General features: G+C 44.8%; 1 protein-coding gene across 1 annotated transcript in view; it reads right to left on the bottom strand.

Annotated features, from left to right (window-relative positions):
- LOC144689964 (interleukin-6 receptor subunit beta) overlaps positions 1-17,375 on the bottom strand; it is a 98,331-nt gene extending 80,956 nt beyond the window's left edge. Inside the window, exon 1 of the mRNA XM_078557494.1 lies at positions 17,248-17,375. Within this exon, the coding sequence (XP_078413620.1) occupies positions 17,248-17,375 (128 nt within the window). The remainder of the gene's footprint in view (positions 1-17,247) is intronic.
- Positions 17,376-23,765: the final 6,390 nt, after the last annotated feature.

A 23,765-nucleotide genomic window follows, 5' to 3' on the forward strand; every position in this document is an offset into this window, starting at 1 on the left:
CCCACCTCTTGACTCTCCAAAGCCTGTCCATCATCTACATGGCACAAGTCAGCAGTGTGATGGAATACTCCCCATTGCCTGGATGAGTGCAGCTCCCACAACACTCTAGGAACTCCACAGCATCCAGGATAAAACAGCCCATTTGATTGGCACCACATCCACAAATGTTCGCTCCCTTCACCACCGACGCACAGTAGCAGCAGCGTGTACCATCTACAAGATGCGCTGCAGGAATTCACCAAAGCTCCTTAGACAGCACCTTCCAAACCTGTGACCACTACCAGCTAGAAGGACAAGGGCTGTAGATAGATGCGAACACCACCACCTGGAGGTTTCCCTCCAAGTCACTCACCACCCTGACTTGGACCGTTCCTTCACTGTCGCTGGGTCAAAATCTTGGAACTCCCTCCCTAACAGCACTGTGGGTGTACCTACAGCACGTGGGCTGCAGCGGCTCAAGAAGGCAACTCACCCCCATCTTCTCCAGGGCAACTAGGGATGGGCAGTAAATGCTGGCTCGGCCAGCAAAGCCCATACAGTGTGAGTGAATTTTTAAAAAAGGCCATTCAGCTCATTGTGTCTGTGCTGGCTCTCTGCACAGCCAACTCACCTGGTCCCACTCCCCTGCCTTTTCACTGTAGCCCTGCAAACCTTTTCTCTTCAGATAATAACCCAATTCCTTGTTGAAAACCATGATTGAATCAGAGTTCACCACACTCTCACGCAGTGCATTAATATGTTTCTCCTCATGTACCTTTTGGTTCTTTGCCATTCACCTTAAATCGGTGTCCTCTGGTTCTTGATCCTTCCACCAAAGAGAACCGTTTACGCTGTGCAGGCCTCTCATGATTTTGAAAGACCCCTCAAGGAGTTGAGTGAAGTTAAGAGCTTGAAATGTAAAGCAGTGTCACTGTGCCACAAATGGAGAAAGTGCGTATCTCAGGCATGATTTGCGACTGTGGGTTTACCCCACTGAAATTAATGCTGAAATTTGCTGCACCCAGGAGTAACTGAGTAAAACTTGAGGTTTTAACTTATAATAGGCATTGGGCAGAATCATCCCAGATTTGCACTAAGTGTGGTAGCGGGCGTGCAAAATGAGTTCCTTGCGAGGCGTTTTATTAGTGCTGTTGGGAGAGCTTCAAACTATCTCAGCACGGGTGTGGGAACCAAGAGAAAATATCAAGGTGCACAAAATACTGGGAAGGGCAGATAGCATGAGTATAGAGAATAGGAAGTTAATAGGTGAAGTCGTGGCGAGGGAGAAAGTAACAAAATCTAATTCAGGGTTACTACGTATGTATGTGAATACATGGAGCATAAGATAAATAAAACTGGGGAGTTACATGTGCAGATTGCCATGTGGAAATATGATGTTGTGGCGATAACAGGGGCTTGGCTGAAGGAAGGGCAGAACTGGGTGTTAAATATTCCCGGGTGTTCCGAAAAGATAGGAAAGGAAGGTGAGGAGAGTTGGCAGATCGGTTAAGAAGAGAATTGCAGTGCTGGAGAAAGAGGATGTCCCAGAGGGCTCAAGGACAGAATCAATCTGGCTAGAGCTAAGGAACAAAAAGGGTGGGATTATATTGCTCACTGTAGTTTATAAACCGTCAACTAGTGGGAAGGATGTAGAAAAACAAATCTGCAGGGAAATTGCAGAGAGATGCAGGCATTATAGAGTAGTTATAATGGGGGACTTTAATTACCCGAATGTAGACTGATATAGTGGTAGTGTAAAGGGCGGAGAGGGGCAAAAGTTCCTAGATTGTGTTCAGGATAATTTTCTACAGCAGTATGTGTCCAATCCAACAAGAGAAGATGCACTGTTGGACCTGGTTCTTGGAAATGAGGTGGGCCAAGTAGATCAAGTGTCAGTGGGGGAACATTTAGGAGACAGTGATCATTATATTGTATGTTTTAGGATGATAGAAAAGGACGATAGGGAATCCAGAGTAAGAATAATTAACTGGACGAGAGCCGACTTCGATGAGGTAAGAATGGAGCTGGGTCAGATAGACTGGAACAAAAGATTGGCGGGAGAAACTGGAGCTGAACAATGGGCTACCTTCAAAACGGAATTGGTGTGGGCGCAGTCAAGGTATATTCCATCGAAAGAGAAAGGTAAGGCAAACAAATCCAGAGCTCCCTGGATGAAAAAGCAGATAGAAATTAAGATAAAGAAGAAAAAGTGTGCTTATGACAGATGTCAGGTCGAAAATACAATTGAGAACCAAGGTTAGTATAGAAGGTTCAGAGAGGAGGTGAAAAAGCATATTAGAGAAGTGAATAGGGATAATGAGAAAAGACTGGCAGCCAACATAAAGGGGAATCCCAAAGTCTTATATAGGCTTATAAATAGTAAAACGGTCATAAAAGGAGGAGTAAAGATGATTAGGGACTAAAAGGGAATTTACACATGGACAAAGGGACCATGGCTGGGGTATTAAATGAATACTTTGCATCCGTCTTTACCAAGGAGGTAGGTGCCACCCAATCCATGGTGACAGACGAGGAAACTCTGTCACTAGAAGGGTTCAAAATTAATAAGGAGGAAGTGTTGAATAGATTGTCGGTACTTAAAGTTGACAAGGCACTGGGACTGGGTGAGATGCATTCAAGAATATTGAAGGAAGTGAGAGTAGAAATTGCAGGGGCACTGGCCATAATTTTTCAGTCTTCCCCAGACTCGGGGAGGTGCCAGAGGACTGGAGAATTGCAAACATTATGCCCTTGTTCAAAAAAAGCTGTGAGGATAAGCCCAGCAATTACAGACCTGTCAGTTTAACTTCAGTGGTGGGCAAGATTCCAGAAACAATTATTCGGGATAGAATTAGCAACCATATGGAAAAATATGGATTGATAAGGAAGAGCCAGCATGGGTTTCTAAAGGGGAAATCGTGTTTAACTAACCTGCTGGAGTTTTTTGAAGAGGTAACAGAAAAGGTCGATGAGGGTAATGCTGTTGATGTGGTGTACATGGACTTTCAAAAGGAATTTGATACAGTGCCACACAGCAGACTTGTGAGAAAAGTTATTGCTCATGGAATAAAAAGGACAGTCGCAACATGGATACAAAATTGGCTGAAAAATAGGAAGCAGAGAGTAATGGTCGATGAATATTTTTCGGGTTGGAGGAAGGTTTGTAGTGGAGTTCCCCAGGGGTTGTTATTGAGACCCTTGCTTTTCCTGATATATATTAAAGATCCAGATCTTGGTGTGCAGGGGACAATTTCAAAGTTTGCAGATGATATGAAGCTTGGGAGTGTTGTAAACTGCAAAAGGACATAGACAAATTGGTGGAGTGGACAGATAGGTGGCAGATGAAGTTTTTTTTATTCATTCATGGGATGTGGGCGTCGCTGGCTAGGCCAACATTTATTGTCTATCCCTAATTGCTCTTGTTCAGAGGGCATTTAAGAGTCAACCACATTGCGGTGGGTCTGGAGTCACACGTAGGCCAGACAAGGTAAGGATAGCAGATATCCTTCCCTAAAGGACATTAGTGAACCAGATGGGTTTTTATGATAATTATTTCATGGTCATCATCAGGCTTTTAATTCCAGATTTTTTTTTACTGATTTCAAATTCCACCATCTACCATTCAAACCCAGAGCATCACCCTGGGTCTCTGGATTACCAGTCCAGTGACAATACCATTACACCACCGCCTCCCCCCAATGTAGAGAAGTGTGAGGTGATGCATTTTGGTAGGAAGAACATGGACAGACAATATAAAATAAGGGGTGAAATTTTGAAGGGGGCGCAGGAGCAGAAAGACCTGGGTGTGCATAAATCATTGAAGAAGGCAGGACAGGTGGAGGGAGCAGTTAATAAAGCATACAGTATCCTGGGTTTTATTAATAGGGGCATAGAGTACAAGAGCAAGGAGGTTACGCTGAACTTATATAAGACACTTGTTAGGCCTCAGCTGGAATATTATGTACAGTTCTGGGTGCCAAATAATAGGAAGGATGTGAACACATTGGAGAGAGTGCAGAGGAGGTTTACAAGAATGGTTCCAGGGATGAGAAACTTCGCTTACGAAGATAGATTGGAGAGGTTGGGACTGTTCTCCTTGAAGCAAATGTAACGTGAGAAAAAACTCTTTCACGTAGCAAGTGGTTTGGGTCTGGAATGCACTGCCTGGAAGTGTGGTGGAGGCAGGTTCAATCAAGGCATTCAAGAGGGCATTAGATGATTATTTGATTAGAAACTATGTGCAGGGGTACGGGGAAAAGGCAGGGCAATGGCATTGAGTCATAATGCTCATTTGATGGGCCGAATGGCCTCCTTCTGTGCCATTCAAATTCTGTGATTCTGTGAAAGTGACGTTTTACACGCTGGCTGCCATTGCAGTATCGTTCCCCTTCCCAGCATGTCCCACATCAAGAAAAATGCGTTCACAGGAAACATGTCAGATCACTGGTGGGCGGGCTCAGATTTGCCCACCACGCTGTGACCTCATCGCTTCCTCGCTCCGGTTACCATATTTAAAATGTACCAGAGCATAACCTACTTCATGGGCAGAATTTTTAGCTCAGCAGGCGGGTGCGCGCCCGACCCGACCGAGCGTGAAATGACGCGCAATAGTTCGATCAGAGGGCCATTAAGTTATAAGTTATTAAGTTAACCTAATGGTTGACAGGCAGGCGTAAAGGCCAAGCGGCCTTTGCATTTTACGGAAACCTCATCCACGGGCGGGATGAGGTTTCCAAAAGCAAATACAAATGAAGTTAAAACTTTAATTTTTAATTGAAAGCATGTCCCTGCTCATATGACAGAGTCTTCAGCTCCGTGCCTCAGGAAGATTATTCAGCGCTCTTTCACACGCATGCGCGAAGTTTGCTCTAGGCCTGCCCGCACAGACAGCGCTCAACGCTGCCGCTTGCGTATCATGCTGGCCGGGCCTTAATTGGCTTGCCAGCGTGAAACCGCGGTGTGCTGGGTCGATAGTGGGCGGTGGCCGGCTTTGCGACCGCCCCTGCCTATCCCACAAGCCAAGGGAAAACTTCTGCCCCATGTCTCCAAACCAGGACTGCTCCAGGCGACAGGTGGCCTCGAAAGCAAAGAAGATGGCAGCCCCCAAATTTAGTGACCCTTCTCTGGGGCGCCTTCTGGACGTGGTGGAAGGTCATCGTGATGTCCTCTACCCCTGGTCTTGCCGCAGGCGGTCCGCCAGAGTCACCAGTCCAGCCTGGGAGGCAGTGGCAGTGGCGGTCAGCACCACCAGCGCACAGGGGAGGTCAGCCATCCAGTGCAGGAAGAGGATGAATGCTCTCATCCATTCCGCCAGGATAAGCCAACCACCTCATCACTCTCAACTCGCACACACTCACAAACCAATCACACATCCACAGGGATCTCACACCTCAAGGGACAACACCACTAACTCTCATACACACACCCTTACATCTCTGTTAGGCCCATACCCTCTGGGGCTCATGTGCCCATCACCACAGGAACATTCCACACATCCTTATCATCTGCGTGGCATACGTTCTGCTCACATCTCTCCATCTATTTTAATGCAGGAGAAGCTGACTCACAGAAGGGAGAGGTCCCAGACCGGGGGGTGGAGTGGCCCACATTAGGCCCCTTACTCACTTTGAGGAGGATGCCATCGCGCTGACTGTTGAGGACGAAGACCATGTCTGCGGCGATGGTGAAGTTGACGGTGAACGCCCACATGAGGATCTTGCACCACATCATCCCTCTCTCAATGCAAAGGTGAGTGTTCTCTCTCCTACTTTTGACTCTGCTGTCATGCACTAATAATCTCTACTTTGGTCCACAGGAAGCTCTGTCAAGCAACCGACACCCTCAGCCAGCCAGACACTCGGCTCCATCAGGGTCCTTACTTCCAGCGAAGAGGACACATCCCTCCATTGAAGAGCTGGAAATAAGCAGCCTGGAAGACCCGTCACAGTGTTTGCCCACACCCTCCACCAATGCAGAGGCACATGCTTTGGTGGGACAGGATAAACTGTCACTTAGAAAGCCACGGTTTGATCAGGGACAGTCAGCATGGTTTTGTTAGGGGAAGATCATTTCTTACTAACTTACTAGGACTTTTTGAGGCAGTAACAAGGAGGATTGATGAGGGTAGTGCAGTGGATATTGTCTACATGGATTTTAGTAAGGCATTTGACAAGGTCCCACATGGCAGACTGGTCAGAAAAGTGAGATGCCATGGGATACAGGGGAAGGTAACAAGTTGGATTCAAAATTGGATGGAAGAGCTGAACTCTGGACTAGCCAGGGCTGTAATAAGATCAGGAGCTGAGTGGCCCTGGTGGAACCCAAACTTGGCGTCAATGAGCAGGTTATTGCTAAGCAAGTGCCACTTGATAGCACTGTTGATGACCTCTTCCTTTACTTTACTGATGTTTGAGGATAGACTGATGGGGCGACAATTGGCGGGTTGGACTTGTCCTGCTTTTTGTATAGTACATACCTGGGCAATTTTCTACTTAGCCTGGTAGATGCCAGTGTTGTAACTGTACTGGAACAGCTTGGGTAGAGGCACGGCAAGCTCTGGAGCACAAGTCATCAGTATTATTGGCGCAATATTGTCAGGCCCCATAGTCTTTGCAGTTTCCAGTGCCTTCAGTCATTGCTTGATATCACGTGGAGTAAAACAAAATAGCTGAAGACTGGCATCTGTGATGATGGGAGCCGAAATGGATCATCCACTCAGCACTTCTGGCTAAAGATTGTTGCAGTGCTTCAGCCTTATCCTTTGCACTGCTGTGCTGGGCTCCTCCATCATTGAGGATGGGGATATTTGTGGAGCCACCTCCTCCAGTGAGTTGTTTAATTGTCCACCACTATTCACAACTGGATGTGGCAGGACTGCAGAGCTTAGATCTGATCCATTGGTTGTGGGTTCACTTAGTCTATCACTTGCTGCTTATTCTTTTTGGCACACAAGTAGCCCAGTGCTGTAGCTTCACCAGGTGACACCTTATTTTTAGGTATGCCTGGTGCTGCTGGCATGCCCTCCTGCACTCTTCATTGAACCAGGATTGATTCCCTGGCTTGATGGTAATGGTAGAGTTGGGGATATGCTGGGCCATGAGGTTACGAATTGTGTTCGAGTACAATTCTGCCGCTGCTGATGGCCCTCAGCACCTCATGGATGCCCAGTCTTGAGTTGCTAGATCTTTTCGAAACCTATCCCATTTAGCACAGTGGTAGTGCCACACAACATGATGGAGGGTATTCTCAATTTGAAGGCGGGACTTCGTCTCCACAATGATTGTGTGGTGGTCACTCCTACCAATACGGTCATGGACAAATGCAGCTGCAGCAGGCAGGTTGGTGAGGATGAGGGTCAAGTATGTTTTTCCCTTTTGTTGGTTCCCTCACCACCTGCTTCAGACCCAGTCAAGCAGCTATGTCCTTTAGGACTGGGCCAGCTCGGTCAGTAGTGGTGCTACCGAGCCACTCTTGGAGATGGACATTGAAGTCCCCACCCAGAGTACATTCTGCATCCTTGCCACCCTCAGTGCTCCTCCAAGTGGTGTTCAACATGGAGGAGCACTGATTCATTAGCTATGGGGGGATGGTATGTGGTAATCAGCAGGGGTTTTCCTTACCCATGTTTAACCTGATGCCATGAGACTTCATGGGGTCCGGAGTCAATATTGAGGACTCCCAGGGCAACTCCCTCCCGACTGTATACCTCTGTGCCGCCACCTCTGTTGGGTCTGTCCTGCCGGTGGAACAGGACATACCCAAGGATGGGGATGGTGGTATCTGGGACATTATCTGTAAGGTATGATTCTGTGAGGATGACTATGTCAGGCTGTTGCTTGACTAGTCTGTGAGACAGCTCTCCCAATTTTGGCACTAGCCCCAGACGTTAGTAAGGAGGAATTTGCAGGGTCGACAGGGCTGAGTTTGCCGTTGTCGTTTCCAGTGCATTGGTTGATGTGGGTGGTCAGTCCAGTTTCATTCCTTTTCTGAGGCTTTGTCGTGGTTTGATACAACTGAGTGACTTGCTAGGGCATTTTAGAGGGCATTTAAGAGTCAACAACATTGCTGTAGGTCTGGAGTCACACGTAAGCCAGACCAGGTAAGGACAGCAGATTTTCTTCCCTAAGGGACATTAGTGAACCAGATGGATTTTTACAAAAATCGACAATAGTTAGGCCGCAGCTGGAATTTTTTGTACAGATCTGGTCACCACACTACAGGAAGGACATAATTGCTCTGGAGAGAGTACAGAGAGGATTTACAAGAATGTTGCCAGGGCTTGAAAATTGCAGCTATGAGGAGAGGTTGGATGGGCTAGGGTTGTTTTCCTTAGAACAGAGGAGGCTGAGGGGTGAGGTGTACAAAGGTTGAGGTGTACAAAATTATGACGGGCCTAGATAGGGTAGACAGGAAAGACATGTTTCCCCTAGCTAAGGGGTCAATTACCAGGGACATAGAGTTAGGGTGATTGGTAAAAGGATTTGAGGGGACAAGAGGAAAAACTTTTTCACCCAGAGGGTAGTGGTTGAGGCTGAAATGCTCAACTCATTTTAAAAGTACTTGAATTTGCATCTGAAGCGCTGTAACCTGCCAGGCTATGGACCAGGTGCTGGAAAGTGGGACTAAAATGAACGGCGAGTTTCTTTTTCATCTTTTTCTGGCTGGCACAGACATGATGGGCTGAATGGCCTCTTTATGCACCGTAACTTTTCTATGGTTCTAGATCTAGAGCAGACTCGGGTTCATAATCTGGTGGCCACCGCACGGACATGTGTCCGCAGCAGAAGAAGGCTGGTTCGGCCGAGCATTGGCATCCCATCCACAAACATTCACTCCCTCCATCACCGACAAACACTGGCAGCAGTGTGTACCATCTACAAGACGCACTGCAGAATCTCACCAAGGCTCCTTAGGCAGCACCTTCCAAACCCATGACCACTACCATCTAGAAGGACAAAGGCAGCAGATAGATGGGAACACCACCACCTGGAAATTCCCCTCCAAACCACTCACCGTCCTGACTTGGGAATATATCACTGTTCCTTCACTGTTGCTGGGTCAAAATCCTGGAACTCCCTCTCTAACAGCACTGTGGGTGTATCTACACTACATGGACTGCAGCGGTTCAAGAAGGTAGCTCATCACCACCTTCTCGAGGGCAATTAGGGATGTGGAATAAATTCTGGCCCGGCCAGCAAAGCCATAAATGAATTTTTTAAAAGATGCAGCGTAGGTATGACCAGCTGAATGGCCTCCTATTGTGCTGTAAGTTCCTATGATTGAATCAACTCCGACCACTCACCGTGACTCCATATTCCTTGGAGAGCAAAAATTGTGGGAGATAGTTTCATACTTTTACCACTATTTGTGTGAATAAATGTTTCCTAACTTCTCTCCTGAATAGGCTGCTCTGAAAGGTTTTGTCCCCTTGTCCTAAACTCCTTCATCAGTGAAAGAAGTTTACCCTATCAATTCTTCTCGAACTCCTGAAAACCGCAATCAAATAGCCTCTTATATTTCAAGGAATACAAGTCGAGTTTATGGAACTCCTCCACAAAATTTGAATCTTGAAGCTCTGGTAACATTCTGATGAATCTGCACTGTACTCCGTTCAAGGCCAATAATACCCTTTCTAAGATGCAGTACCCAGTATGCAGTATTTTAGATGTGGTTTAACTAGGGCTTTGTGTAGCTGCAGCAAAACTTCCCCCTCTTTATATTCTGTCACTCTAGATATCAAAGCTAGCATTACATTAGCCTTTTTGATTAGTTATTGTACCTGACCACTATATTTTAGTGATCTGTACATGGGTCCCTGAATCTCTTTGGACCTCCACTGTTCCTTGCTTTTGATCATTTAAAAAAAACATAGATGTATCCTTTTTTGATCCAAAATGGATGACCTCACACTTAACTGCAGTGAAATCCATCTGCCACAATCTTGGTCACTTGATTAATCTATCAGTGCCTCTTTTGTAACTTTCTGCTCCCATCTACACTACTCATTAAGCAACAAATCTTTGTGCCATTGGCAAACTTGGATATATGGCTCTCTACTGTGATATCTAAGTAATTAATATTGTGAATAATTGAGGCTGCAACACAGTTCCTTGGACAATACCACCCTTCTAATTTGAGTATACACCCACTATCCCTACCCTTTGTGTTCTACTGTATAACCAATCTCCTAACCAGGTCGATAATTTGCTTTCATTCCATGACTTTTACTATTAGCTAACATTCTCTTATATGGCACCTTATAGAGCACCTTTTGAAAGTCCATATAGGCCACATCCATAGACAAGATGTCATTATTGGCTTTGTCTACTGCTTTAGTTGCTTCCTGAAAAAATTCAAATAGATTTGCAAGACATGACCTACCTTTTCAAAATTCTGTTGACTTTCTCTAATCAGTTCGTATTTTTCTAAGTGCTCAGACACTCTGTTCTTAATTATAGATTTCAGCAACTACCCCACAATAGATGTTAGACTAACATGATTATAATTTCCTAGTTTTTCTCTCTCACCATTCATAAATAATAGAGTCACATTTGCAATTTTTCAATCTAAACGCATTGTTCCTCACCTACTTCCTTTAAAAGCCTTCAGTGGAAACCAACAGGTCCTGGGGATTTGTCAAATGCTTTGAATACGAAGTAACATTTGCGCCACACAAGTGCCAGGCAATGACCATTTCCAACAAGAGATATTCTAACCATCTTCCCTTGACATTCATTGCTGAATCCCCCACCATCAACGTCCTGGGGGTTACCATTGAGCAGAAACTGAACTGGACTAACCATATAAATACTGTGGCTACAAGAGCAGGTCAGAGGCTGGGAATTCTGCAGCGAGTAACTAACCCCCTGACTCCCCAAAGCCTGTCCATCATCTATAAGGCACAAGTCAGGAGTGCTATGGAATACTCCCCACTTGCCTGGATGAGTGCAGCTCCCTCAACACCCAAGAAGCTTGACACCCTCCAGGACAAAGCGGCCCGCATGATTGGCACCCCATCCACCACCTTCAACATCCACTCCCTCCACCACCGATGCACAGTTGCAGCAGTGAGTATCATCTATAAGATGCACTACAGCAACTCACAAAGGCTCCTTCGATAGCACCTTCCAAACCCATGACCGCTACCATCTAGCAGGACAAGGGCAGCAGATGCATGGGAACACCACACCTGCAAGTTCCCCTCCAAGTCACTCACCATCCTGACCTGGAAATATATTGCCGTTTCTTCGCTGTGACAGGGTCAAAATCCCAGAGCTCCCTTCCTAACAGCACTGTGGGTGTACCTAAAGCACATGGACTGCAGTGGTTCAAGAACTCTGCTCACCACCATCTTCTCAAGGGCAATTTGGGATGGGCAATAAAAATGCTGGCCTAACCAGCGACGCCCACATCCCATGAAAGAATTTTTAAAAACTGTTTTCTTGCTTTCATGACTTCCAGTCCTTAATTGATTATTAGTTGTCCTGGAATATCAAGCGTATTATCCTCTTCCTCTATGGTGAAAACTTAGATAAAGCAATTATTTAACAAGTCTGCTTCCCCCTCATGGCGGAAAAACAGAGGAACAGTTTATCAGCTCCGTGCAGAAGCCTTCCTCTTTTCAAAATCAGTCTGCCAAGAACCTCAAGACAAAACATCAGATGTCTTGTGCCCATTACAGTACTTGTAGGCTGAAGAAAAGGACCACCTCCATCGTGAGAGACTCACAATATAAAGCCATCTATATCTCAGTCTCCAAGCCCTCAGTTGTTACAAAGAATGAATGTTTGAATAGAGGAGCGAGAGACTCATGTGATAATAAGGTGTGTGCATAGTGACAAAACCAAATAATGTTTCTGTTAATGTTCCAATAAAATACTGAAACATTTAATAAGGGGGAAATGTTGGGTAATTTGTTCTCTTGTGGGAAACAGATAATGCGGCAATGTTTAGGTTCAGAATTAGGATGGGATGAGGAACAACAATTTAATTTAGAGAGGTTTATGAGAGAATTCCAAATATTGCTGCTCTATTCATCTGTAAAGGTATGCTGAATGTATCTTCCTCTCAGCTGTCTATTCTGCTGGGTTTAGTCAGCAATATAGGTTGAAGAGCTGGGAGGTATAAAACTGAGGTGCTAAGTGTACCTCCCCAGATGGGACAGTGTGTCAAATTTACACGGTCTCTTTCCATTTTAAATTTGAACATAGGAACATTTGAACATATTGAAAAATGATCAAAGGATATATTTCAACAAAATTCCATTCATTATTTTATTAAACTCCTTTTGCCTCTTTAATAATTCACTAAATTTGAGTCTGGACAACAATATCAAAGCTGAGCATGTAATACAAAATTAATTAACTCCGCTTATAGTAATTCATCTTTTTTCAAAAGTAATATTTGCTAGAACAGTTTGAGAAATCTTACACAGTTTTTGTTAGGGAGCTGTTAACTTTATCATATTTAACATTGTCATGTCCAGTACAGGCATGTCCAATTCTGAACTTCAAACTCATTTTTATATTTTAAAAATGGACACGAACGGTTGAAAAAGATGGCCTATGTCTTGAGTAGGAACAAAAGGAATCATATAATAATATATAATATAATAGAATATTCCAGACTGGTGTGAATCAATGCCCTCCTTTGAAACAAATCCGAAAAAAACAAAGACACTGACTATCTCAAACTCAAGGTGTTAGACAACAACATACACACCACCCTTTATTTGGAAAAGGACTTTGAACTTGTAAAAGGTTGCATGATGAGGGAGCCATGTTACTGTCTGCTTTTAAAATTAGCTAGACGCTGTTGCAGGCAGTTCCACCAAAAGCCATCAAACTAGTTGCAAGTAATCCAAGCAGCCGCGGTAATTAACGGCAATACCTTGAAATTGGGAGATCCCAAAAGAGAAAAGGACTCCCCCAGCCTGTTCCAGTTAAAGCTAACCTAAGAACCAACCTCCTAGAAATTTGACTGCAAGAAACCTTCACAGCCTGCTGAGAATCATTTGCTATGCGAGACACTTGCTTCAACTTCAAAACATCAAAACCATCTCAGAAACTATAGGCCTGCCACAAGGGAGATGGAGATCATAAACCAGAGACTGAGTTAACCATAATTTGTAACCAATCTTTGTGTGTGTGTGAGTGTGAATGTGGAAACAAGTGTGAGAGGCGTCACGTTTTAAATTAGGGGTAAGTATGTGAAAATAAATAACCTTCTTTGTTTTTTTAAACTTACAAAAGCTTGTTGTTGAAATTATTTAATTGAGATACGCACACTCAGAATAAGAAAACTCATACCTCTTACATATTAAACATGCTGATCATGGGCAGGAAAGGGAACACACAAATTCTGTCTCTGACAGCATATTTCATTTTTGACTTCTATCTGCTTTTCTTCACCCCTCCCTCTCCACCCACCTCAGATTTTTTGGTCAGTCTTAGAAAAACGTTATTCTGTTTACTTTGGTCAGATTTTTATGAAGGGTCCCACCAGAAAAGCTAACAAAAGCTCACTGATGCTAGTACATTTCCAGAAACATAAAATCATAGCATGATAGCAGACAGCAGGTTGTATCATACCACTGCCGGCGCACTGAAAGACTATCCAAATAGTCCACTCCCCCGCTCTTTGCATGTAGTCCTGCAAACTTTTTCCAAGTATTTATCCAGTTCCCTGTTGAACATTATTATTGAATTTGCTTCCACTACCTTTTCGGACACTGCATTCAGATCGTAAGGACTTGCTGCATAATTTATTTTTCCTCATAGCCAATTCTTTGGCCAAGTACCTCAAAGAGGATTATAAGAATAGGGGCAGGCCATTTAATCCCTCAAGCCTGTTCCACCATTATCATATCAATAGGTGTCAAAAAGACCAGTAGTCGCCACACCGACCTCTGGGAAACACCACTATCTACAGTCTAAAAACAACAGTTCGGCACTACTCTCTGCTGTCTGTCCCTTTGCCAATTTTGTATCCACACTGCCACTGCCCCTTTAATCTCATAGGCTCCAATTTTGCTAACAGGTCTAGTACGTGGTACAATGCCCCATGGAACTCCACATACACATTAATCACACTACCTTCATGAATGCACTCCATTACTTCATCAAAGAACTCAATCAAGTTAGTCAAACACATTTTACCTTTAACAAATCTGAGTTGGCTTTCAATTATTTGTCCATATTTTTCCAAGTAATTTTGTCCTGGATTATTGGCCGGGGATGTCCGTGCCCGTTGGCAACGGGCATGTTCGGTGATGTTAGCGGACAATATGGCGAGAAGGACAAAAACTGGTTTCACGACGTCGTGAAACCAGTTTGCGATTGTCCACTCCGCCCACCGATGGTGGGCTCATCGGATGTCGGGAACCTTATTGTAATATATATGAAAATCATTATAAGGCCAGCCCTCCAGGTTCATCACTCCCCCCGCTGGATCATCAGCCCATATTGTCAGGAAAACACACCAACGTGTATCACAACAACATATATAAGGCGTGCACTTGGCGGGCCGCACTTCGCTCGGGACTTCAAGGTTTGCGTGCCTACCTTGCTTCAGTCAGCACTCACAGTCACCAGCGCCAGGCTTTACAGACACCATCACATCACTTTTATTTTATTTTTTTTTATGTAACTCTTTTGAGTCAACCAATTAAACTAAATCAACAAAATAAGGGATAAAGCAAACACAGCCCCTAAGTCAGGTCAGCTGTAAAACTAAGGACAAAGTTTAAAGAAACCTTACAAACATTAAACCAAAATGTGGTTAAAGGAGTTGATAAAACACCCCAGCTCCCGCGGTGCCCACCAGGCACGGAAGGCCTCGAGAGTGCCGGCAGACACCGCGTGCTCCCTCTCCAGGGACACCCGGCCGCGAACGTAGCCGCGGAAGAGGGACAAACAATCGGGCGGGACGACCCCCTCGATCGCCCGCTGCCTGGACCTGTTAATGGCCAACTTGGCCAGGCCCAGGAGCAGGCTCATAAGGAGGTCCTCCTCCTTCCCGACCTCCCCCCCACCCCCGTACCGGGTGTCCGTAGATCAGGAGCGTGGGACTGAAGTGCAAACAAAACATTAATAAAAGGTTTTTCAGGTAACTGAAAAGGGAGTGCAGCCTACCACACCCTATGTAAGCATGGTCCACAGACTCCACAAAACCACAAAAAGGGCAGGTATCACTTCTAGGGGGACTCAGATCAGCCATATGTGGGTGGCTTTTCAATAGCTGCAGGACAAGGTCTTGCTTGGGGAAGAGGGAGAAGTGGCCTCAAGCAAGGGAAGAGGCTGCAGGACAAGAGCTGTACTGGGGAAGGAGGGTATCCCAGGGTGTGTGGGTGACACATGTTGATCTGTGCTAGTGGCCTCAAGATGGTGAGGCCTGAGGAGACAATCTCCAGAGGAGATGAGACCAGATGGACATATGAGGGTACCTGTTTGAGAATGGGTGGTAATATCCCGTGAGCTGGCAGTGAGTGAGAAGCCAGTGAATGTGTGATGGGCTTAAGTGATGAGATGGTTGGCTGCACAGGTGAGATCATTCATCCTCCGTCTGCATTTGATGGCCAACCTCTTCAGTGCAACATTGGCACTGATCATCACTGCCATCACCTACCAAGCCGGAGTGGTAATGTAGCTGCCCCTCCTGTGGCCAGAGCTGGGGTAGAGGACATCACAGCGGGCCTCCACGGCGTCCAAAAGGTGCTTGAGGGCTGCAGTCTTCTTGTCATGGCCATGTCTTCTTTGCTGCAGTCCTGGGCTGGAAGCACTGAGCGTGGCTGTACTTTAAATGTGGTGCCTGGCGTGACGAAGCAGTGAGGTGACGGCGTGGCAGGTGAATCGGAGCTCGCCCACTATGGAAACAGCGTGTATCCCGGGAATGCATAATTAATGCTGCAGGTTTGGGATGATACGGCGTGAAAAGCCGCCATTGTAGCTGGCAGGTAAAACATCGCTTTACCCGCCCGCTGCTGCACTTAGTACAAATCTGGGACAATTCTGCCCATTGTCCCTTAACAGTTTCCCCACCACCAGCATTAGGCTGACTGGCCTGTAGATGCCGAGTTTATCCCTCTCCCATTTTTTGAACGGGGGTGGGGGGGTCTAAGGATCGCAATCCTCCAGACCTCTGGCACCACTCCCAAAAATAAAGAGTATTGAAAGGTTGTGGCCAGAGGCTCCTCAGTTTCCACCCTCCTTCACTCAGCAGCTCAGCATATATCCTATCCAAACTGGGTGACCTTTCTCCTTTGAGCACTGCCAATGCTTCAAGTACCTCCTCTTTTAACCACTTAATCTAATTTTAACCTATTCAAATTCTCTACAATCTCCCCCTTTACTGTGACACTGGCAGCACCCTCATCTTTAATAAAGACAGAGGCAAAATACTCTTTTGGTAACTCAGCCATGCCCTGGGCCTCCACAGGACGATCTCCTTTTGTGCCCCAAATAGACTCCAGCTTTCCTTTAACTACCCTTTTACTATTTATATGCTAATAATAGACTTGTGGTTTCACTTGTATGCTACCTGTTAAGTCTCATACTCTCCCTTTGCTGCCTCTTATTTCCTTTTTCAATTTTCTTTGTATTTTATGTATTCGGCTCGGTTCTCTAGTGAATTATGAATCTGGCATTTATCATAAGCCTCCTTTCTCTGTTTCATTTTAATCTCCATAACTAGCTTTGGATGTTCTTCCTTTCTCTCTCATTGGGATGTGTCTAGGCTATACCCAAAAAACCCCTTTCTGAAGGTCTCATTTGCTTTTTTTTTCCACCACCAATCTTTTATTCCAACCTACCTGGGTCAGATGACTTTTGAACTCACTGAAATTAGTCATTTTCCAGTTGAGTATCTTCACTTTGACTTTCCCTTGTCTTTTTCCACAACTGTTCTAAACTTAATGATATTGTGATCACCATTTCCCAAGTGCTCCCCCACTGAAACATGCTCCACTTGCTTCACTTCATTCCCCAGAACCAGATCCAGCACTGCTTCTTTCCTCGTTTGGCTGAAAACATACATTTTAATAAAGTTATCTTATAGACATTTCAGGAATTTCCCTAGACCACTGCCCCTCCTCCACACCCCCACCCCCCACCCACCCCACTTCCCCACCTTGCCCTTTACACTGTTATTTTTCCCAGTCTATTTTGTTTCACATACCCAGCATTTGCAATTTTTCTTTTTACGATACATTGTTTTGCACATTCCAGTTGAAATAAAAATGTATCTGCTGAGACAAAATCCAACGAAACTCACCTCCAGGATATTTTTAGTGTGTAGGTTGCAGCATTTGTGTGGTTATGTCTAGGGGTCCATGAGCAGTTCAAGCCATTTTCAATTTCTCCAGTGTAGTAGCATTCCAGGTTGCGTGGTCCATCTGACATGTACAAAATTAAATACACATCCTTTATAACGGTGCACGCTGAAATTATTTTTCATTACAATAATTTCTTCATGCTTCAGACATTTTGCAAAAGGGTTAAGCTGTATTGAACATAACTCCAAAGACCCATGGATATATGTAAGCGTGGAATTGACTGTGAGCAACGCTGTCATATAGTCCCTTAGCATTCTCATATAAAATTTGACTTGCTGCAATTTAAAATAACGACAACAACTTGTATTTATATAGTGCCTTTAATGTAGAAGAACATCCCAAAGCATTAACAAACAAAATTTGACACTGTGTCACATAAGGAGATATAGGACAGATGACCAAAAGCTTGGTCAAAGAGGTAGATTTTAAAGAGTGTCTTAAAACAGGATAGAGAGGCAGAGAGATTTATGAAGGGAATTTCAGAGCTTGGGGCCTTGGCAGCCGAAAGCTTGGCTGACATTGGTGGAGCAATTAAAATTGTGGATGCTGAAGAGGCCAGAACTGGTGAGGTGCAGATATCTCAGAGGGTTGTAGAGCTGGAGGAGATTACGTACAACGGGAGGGGTGAGGCCATGGAGAGCTTTGAAAACAAGGATGAGCACTTTAAACTGGAGAAGTTGCTTAACTGGGAGCCAGTGTAGGTCAGTGAACACAGGACTGATGGGTGAACGAGGTTTATTATGACAGGCAGCACCATTTTAGTTGAGCTCAAGTTTATGGAGAGTAGTACGTGGGAGGCTGGCTGGGAGTGCATTGGAATAAGCAAATCTAGAGCTAACAGTGGCATGGATAAGGGTTTCAGCAGCAGATGAACTGAGGTGAGGCAGACTCAGTCAAAATTATGGAGGTGGGGATGGATGTCATAGTAATGGCACCAGTATGTGGGCCAAAGTTTAGCACAGGATCAAATATGACACCAAATGCATTAGATAGTAGAATAGTGGCAAGAGGATTTTCATGCTATATGCTTTATAAAGTAATCAAAACAAAGAGTATTTTGAAAAGTAATCACAATACTCATTGGCATTTTGGATGTTTGATTGAATCAGATGAAGGGTAAATTTTGCACTTAAACACTTCCACTCAGAGCATCAAGCACTGGGGGCACTGTCCAGCCATTCAGTTTAATTTAATGGTTGGGAGATCATGGACTGTTTGAACTTGCTTTCCCAATATGCACTCCCAACAGGTGAGATTCACCACTGAGAGTGTGCAGATGCAACTTTCACCATATTCTGTTCAAGTTTCCTAGCAGCAAATCTACCTGGCTCTATGTCATTTCATCCTCTACTGAGTGTTGATTGGCAGAAGGTGGGACTTCTGCCCGTCATCACGTGGAAGTCCCACCTTGGAGTGCTGCTGGCCAATCAGATTGGCCAGTAGCTCTCCAATCATTCCAGGACAGGACTGCAGTGGCGGGAAGAGACACTGCAGCTAGCTGTCTGGAACTAAGTACCGGGAAATGGAGAAGAGGAAAGTGGCAGGGGTCAAGAAGGGGGTGGCCTGGGGGGAGGGTCATGAGGGGGGCAATGGGGATGGAGGCCTGGAGATCACCAGGCCCTAAGGGGAGGATGCCCCCAGTCAGAAGGGGGCTTCTGATGAAGGCCAACCCCCCTTCCCGCCCGTGATCAAACTTTGTTCAATTTTGGTTTGGACCCCCAGATCTGCCCGCAGGCCTAAAAATTGAGACCGGGTGCCAAAAGGCCCTTGCCACTTAAGGGCCTTAATTGGGGCAAGGGTGGGCTTCACGTCTGAGGCCCTGCCCGCCCCAGCATAAAATCTCTAAAAGGTTGGGGCGGGCAGGGTGCCGGAGGGAATCCTGTCCATGCAATTTCACACTCGCCCCAACATCCACAAATCATGGAAAGTAGAATTCCATGCTTCAATACACAGGGCTCTGTTCACTGGCCTGAAACTTTCAACACAATTTCTAATTGTAGGGAGGATCTGAAAGGATAGTTAACACTTTTTCTAACATTTGATATTTAAAGACAGTAAATTAGGCTTCCTGTTATGCCCTTTAAACTGTATATTTAAAAAGTGTTAAAATTAGTTCTGCAACAAGAACAGCAGTTGATGCACAGCAGTAAAAGTGAAAGTGATCTTCTCAAAGTGATCCAGATACCAATGCCACACTGCTTTTTGTGAAATTTGTATTGGTGCATGCCATCTATATGTCAAAGTGGATACTACTGGATTATAAATTCCAGATGTGCAGAAATAGAACTCAAATTGTCTAGTCCAAGATGTTCATAGCGTCATAGAGTTTACAGCACAGAAAAAGGCCCTTCAGCCCATTGTGTCCGCGCAGGTCATCAAGCGCCCATATACTCTAATCCCATTTTCAGAGCACTTGGCCCATAGCCCTGTGTGCTATGTTTCAAATGTTCATCTAAATACTTCTTAAATGTTGTGAGGGTTCCTACCTCTACCACCCTTTCAGGCAGTAAGTTCCAGATATACCCCACACTCTAGGTGAAAAAAATTTACTCAAATCCCCTCTAAACCTCCTGCCCTTATCTTAAATCTATGCCCCCTGGTCACTGACCCCCTCCACTAAGGGGAAAAGTTTCTACCCTATCTATGCCCCTCATAATTTTGTACACCTCTATTAGGTCCCCCCTCATCCTTCCCTGCTCTAAGGAAAACAACCCCAGCCTATCCAGTCTCTCTTCACAGCTGAAATGTTCCAGCCCACGCAACATCCTGGTGAATCACCTCTGCACCCTCTCTAGATTTAATGTTTTCATGTTTTTAATTTTTTTTAATGTTCAGTTTTATTTGAAATCAAAGTGGTACCCCTGTCTTTATCTGAAGTTTATTTTAAGCAGTAAACTCCTCCTAAAACTGCTGAGGTGCAATGTACACTAAATTCTGAAGTGCTGTCAGAATAAAACCCATTAGACAATCCACGCAGAACATTTCAGCCTAGTGGTTGCTGTGTGTAATATCACATAAATGGCTGACATGATTGCACTGTGTAGTACATCACAGAAGGTGTTTCTCCATTGGTTTAATTTTTTTTTGTCAAAATTTGATACAAATAAGTTAAGCTTTCATGTAATTTATGCACACCACCTATTAGGTTTCTAAAGTCACTGTGATTGCATTACTCATACCATTTAACTTTAACCAACCCTGTAATATCTTTATAATAATCGTTATAAATGTTTTGATGATGCCACTTTCAAAAACAGTTCCTCTGACAACGGTGGTTGACAGGGGCCTCAACCGTGTCCAGCCCATCTCCCGCGCATCCACCCTCACACCTTCCTCTCCCTCCCAGAACCATGATAGGGTCCCCCTTGTCCTCACTTATCACCCTACCAGCCTCCGCATTCAAAGGATCATCCTCCGCCATTTCCCCCAACTCCAGCATGATGCCACCACCAAACGCATCCTCCCTTCACCATCCCCCCCCACCCCCACCCCCCAGTGGCATTCCGCAGGGATGGTTCCCTCTGGGACACCCTGGTCCACTCCTCCATCACCCCCTACACCTCAACCCCCTCCCACGGCACCTTCTTATGTGACCGCAGAAGGTGCAACACCTGCCCTTTTACTTCCCCCCTCCTCACCGTCCAAGGGCCCAAACACTCCTTTCAAGTGAAGCAGCACATCACTTGCACTTCCCTCACTTCCCTCAATTTAGTCTACTGTATTCGCTGCTCCCAATGCGGTCTCCTCTACATTGGAGAGAACAAACGCAGACTGGGTGACCACTTTGCGGAACACCTTCAGTCTGTCCGCCAGCATTACCCAGACCTCCCTGTCGCTTGCCATTTCAACACTCCACCCTGCTCTCATGCCCACATGTCCATCCTTGGCTTGCTGCATTGTTCCAGTGAAGCTCAACGCAAACTGAAGGAACAGCACCTCATCTTCCGACTAGGCACTTTACAGCCTTCCGGACTGAATATTGAGTTCAACAATTTCAGAGCATGAACTCTGTCCTCCATCCCCACCCCCTTTCCGATTCCCCTTTTTCTAATTATTTATATTTTTAAAATATACTTTTCTTTTCCTGCCTATTTCCATTATTTTTAAATGTATTTCCATCCATTGTTTCATCTCCACCTTTTAGCCTATTTGGATCCCTTCCCCCCACCCACTAGGGCTATCTGTCACTTGATCGTCCTGCTTTCTACCCTTTATGTCCCCATTAGCACATTTCTTAGCTAATATCACCACCGTCAACACCTCTTTGTCCTTTTGTCTATGTCATCTTTGGCAATCTCTTCTTTGCCTCCACCTATCACTAGCCCTCTATCCAGCTCTACCCGTCCTACCCTCCTCAACCAGCTTATATTTCACCTCATTTCTATTTTTCCTCAGTTCTGATGAAGAGACATACGGACTCGAAACATTAACTGTGTTCCTCTCCGCAGATGCTGTCAGACCTGCTGAGTTTTTCCAGCTATTTTTATTTCTGTAATATCTTTAGTTTGCTAACAAAGGGCAGTCCAGTTACATCCCTTGTGACAGAGAAGCTGTTTGTACACTGGCTATTGGATTGCAGCTGAATATAAGCTAAACCTGACTTCAAATTGTTTTTTTCAGAAAACACTCAGATATTTAGCTTGTTGATGATGCCAGAGGAACTTTGCTGGTTGTGAATAACTGACTAATAAAATCCAAAAACATTTACCGTTGCTTAATTAAGTTCATTGCCTGGAACATAGAACACTGGCAACTGACAAGCTACATAGTGTCAGTAAATCCTGAGAGTAACAGACAGTGTAGCTGCTACTTTCATTCCTTGAATGTGAAATTAGGGTTGAACTGTCAATGCCTTGAATTAGCATAACAAAATAGAATGTGGCTAGTTTCAGAATTACAGGATACATTTAGCTGTCTAAAATCACTATTATTCACATACATGGGAAAATAAAATGTACTGTAAATGAGTCAAATTGATGGTTCAGCCTTTAACTCCAACAGCACAAGGTGCTGCAGGTAGAGATCTAAGACTAAGGAATCTCAGTTTATATAGTTTGGTATTCTTTGATTTAAAGGTTAATATGTTCCAAATGACAGTGTGCTTTTAACTTCTACAGCAAATTAAGCTACAGCCACAATTATTATTGTTGGCATGATGGTTAAGAATAATATTGCAAAGAATGCAAGCCATTGCACATTGCTGAGTGTAACATCATTTAGACACATTGTAGCCACAGTGAGCAGGTGGTGATGGGACTGGATGTTTAAGGCAGTGCAAGGGTTGCCAATCAAGCAGACAGTTTTGTCTTGGAAGATCCCATGCTCCTTGAATGTTGTTGCAGCAGCAGCCATCCTGGCAAGTGGACAATGTCCCAGGCCTGATTTGTGCTTTGCAAGTGGTCGGGTGGCTTTGGGAGTCAGAGGATGAACCACTTTCCACAGAATAGAGTCATAGAGGTCTACAACACAGAAAAAGGCCCTTCGGCCCATCAAGACTGCGCTGGTCAAACAAGTACCCAACTATTCTAATCCATGGAGGAAAAATACAGCCTCTAATCTACTCTAGTAGCTATGTCGTTTATGTGACTGGTCCAGTTGAGTTTCTGGTCAATGGCAACCCCTAGGACATTGATGCTGGGAGTTTCAACAATTGTAATGTCATTGAATGTCAATTGGAAGTGGCTAGATTATCTCTTGTTGGAAATGATTATTGCCTGGCACTTATGAGGTGTGAATGTCATTTGCCCCTTATCTGTCCAAGCCTAGATGTTGTCCAGGTTTTGCTGCATGAGGACTTGGATTATTTTGTTATCTGAAGAATTGCAAATGGAGTTGAACACTGTGCAACCATCAGTGAACAGCCCCACTTCCAACCTTATGATGGAAGGTCATTGATGAAGCAGCTGAAGATGGTTGAGACAGAACATTGCCTTGAGGGACACCTGCAGCAATGTCCTGTGACTGAGGTGATTGACCTCTAACAACCACAACCATCTTCCTTTGCCTTAGATATGACTCAAGCCGATGGAGTGTTTTCCCCCGTTTCCCACTGACTCTAATTTTACTGGTGCTCCTTGATATCATAGTTGGCTAAATCTTCCCTTGATGTCAAGGACAGTCACTCCCACCTTGTCTCTTGAATTAAACTCTTTTGTCCATAAGATAAGAGCTCATGGTGTAGGGGGTATCATATTAGCATGGATAGAGGAGTGGCTAGCTAACAGGAAGCAGAGAGTAGGGATAAATGGGTCTTTTTCACATTGGCAAGCTGTAACTAGTGGAGTGCCACAGGGATCAGCGTTGGCGCCTAAACTATTTATAATCTATATCAATGATTTGGCGAAGGAACCAAATGTACGATAGCTAAATTTGCTAATGACGCCAAGATAGGTAGGACAATAAGTTGTCACGAGGAGGTAAAAAGTCTCTACAAAGGGGTATAGACAGGTTAAGTGAG

The sequence above is a fragment of the Cetorhinus maximus genome, chromosome 2 (assembly GCF_964194155.1).
Source record: "Cetorhinus maximus chromosome 2, sCetMax3.hap1.1, whole genome shotgun sequence".
In the NCBI taxonomy this organism is placed as follows: domain Eukaryota; kingdom Metazoa; phylum Chordata; class Chondrichthyes; order Lamniformes; family Cetorhinidae; genus Cetorhinus; species Cetorhinus maximus.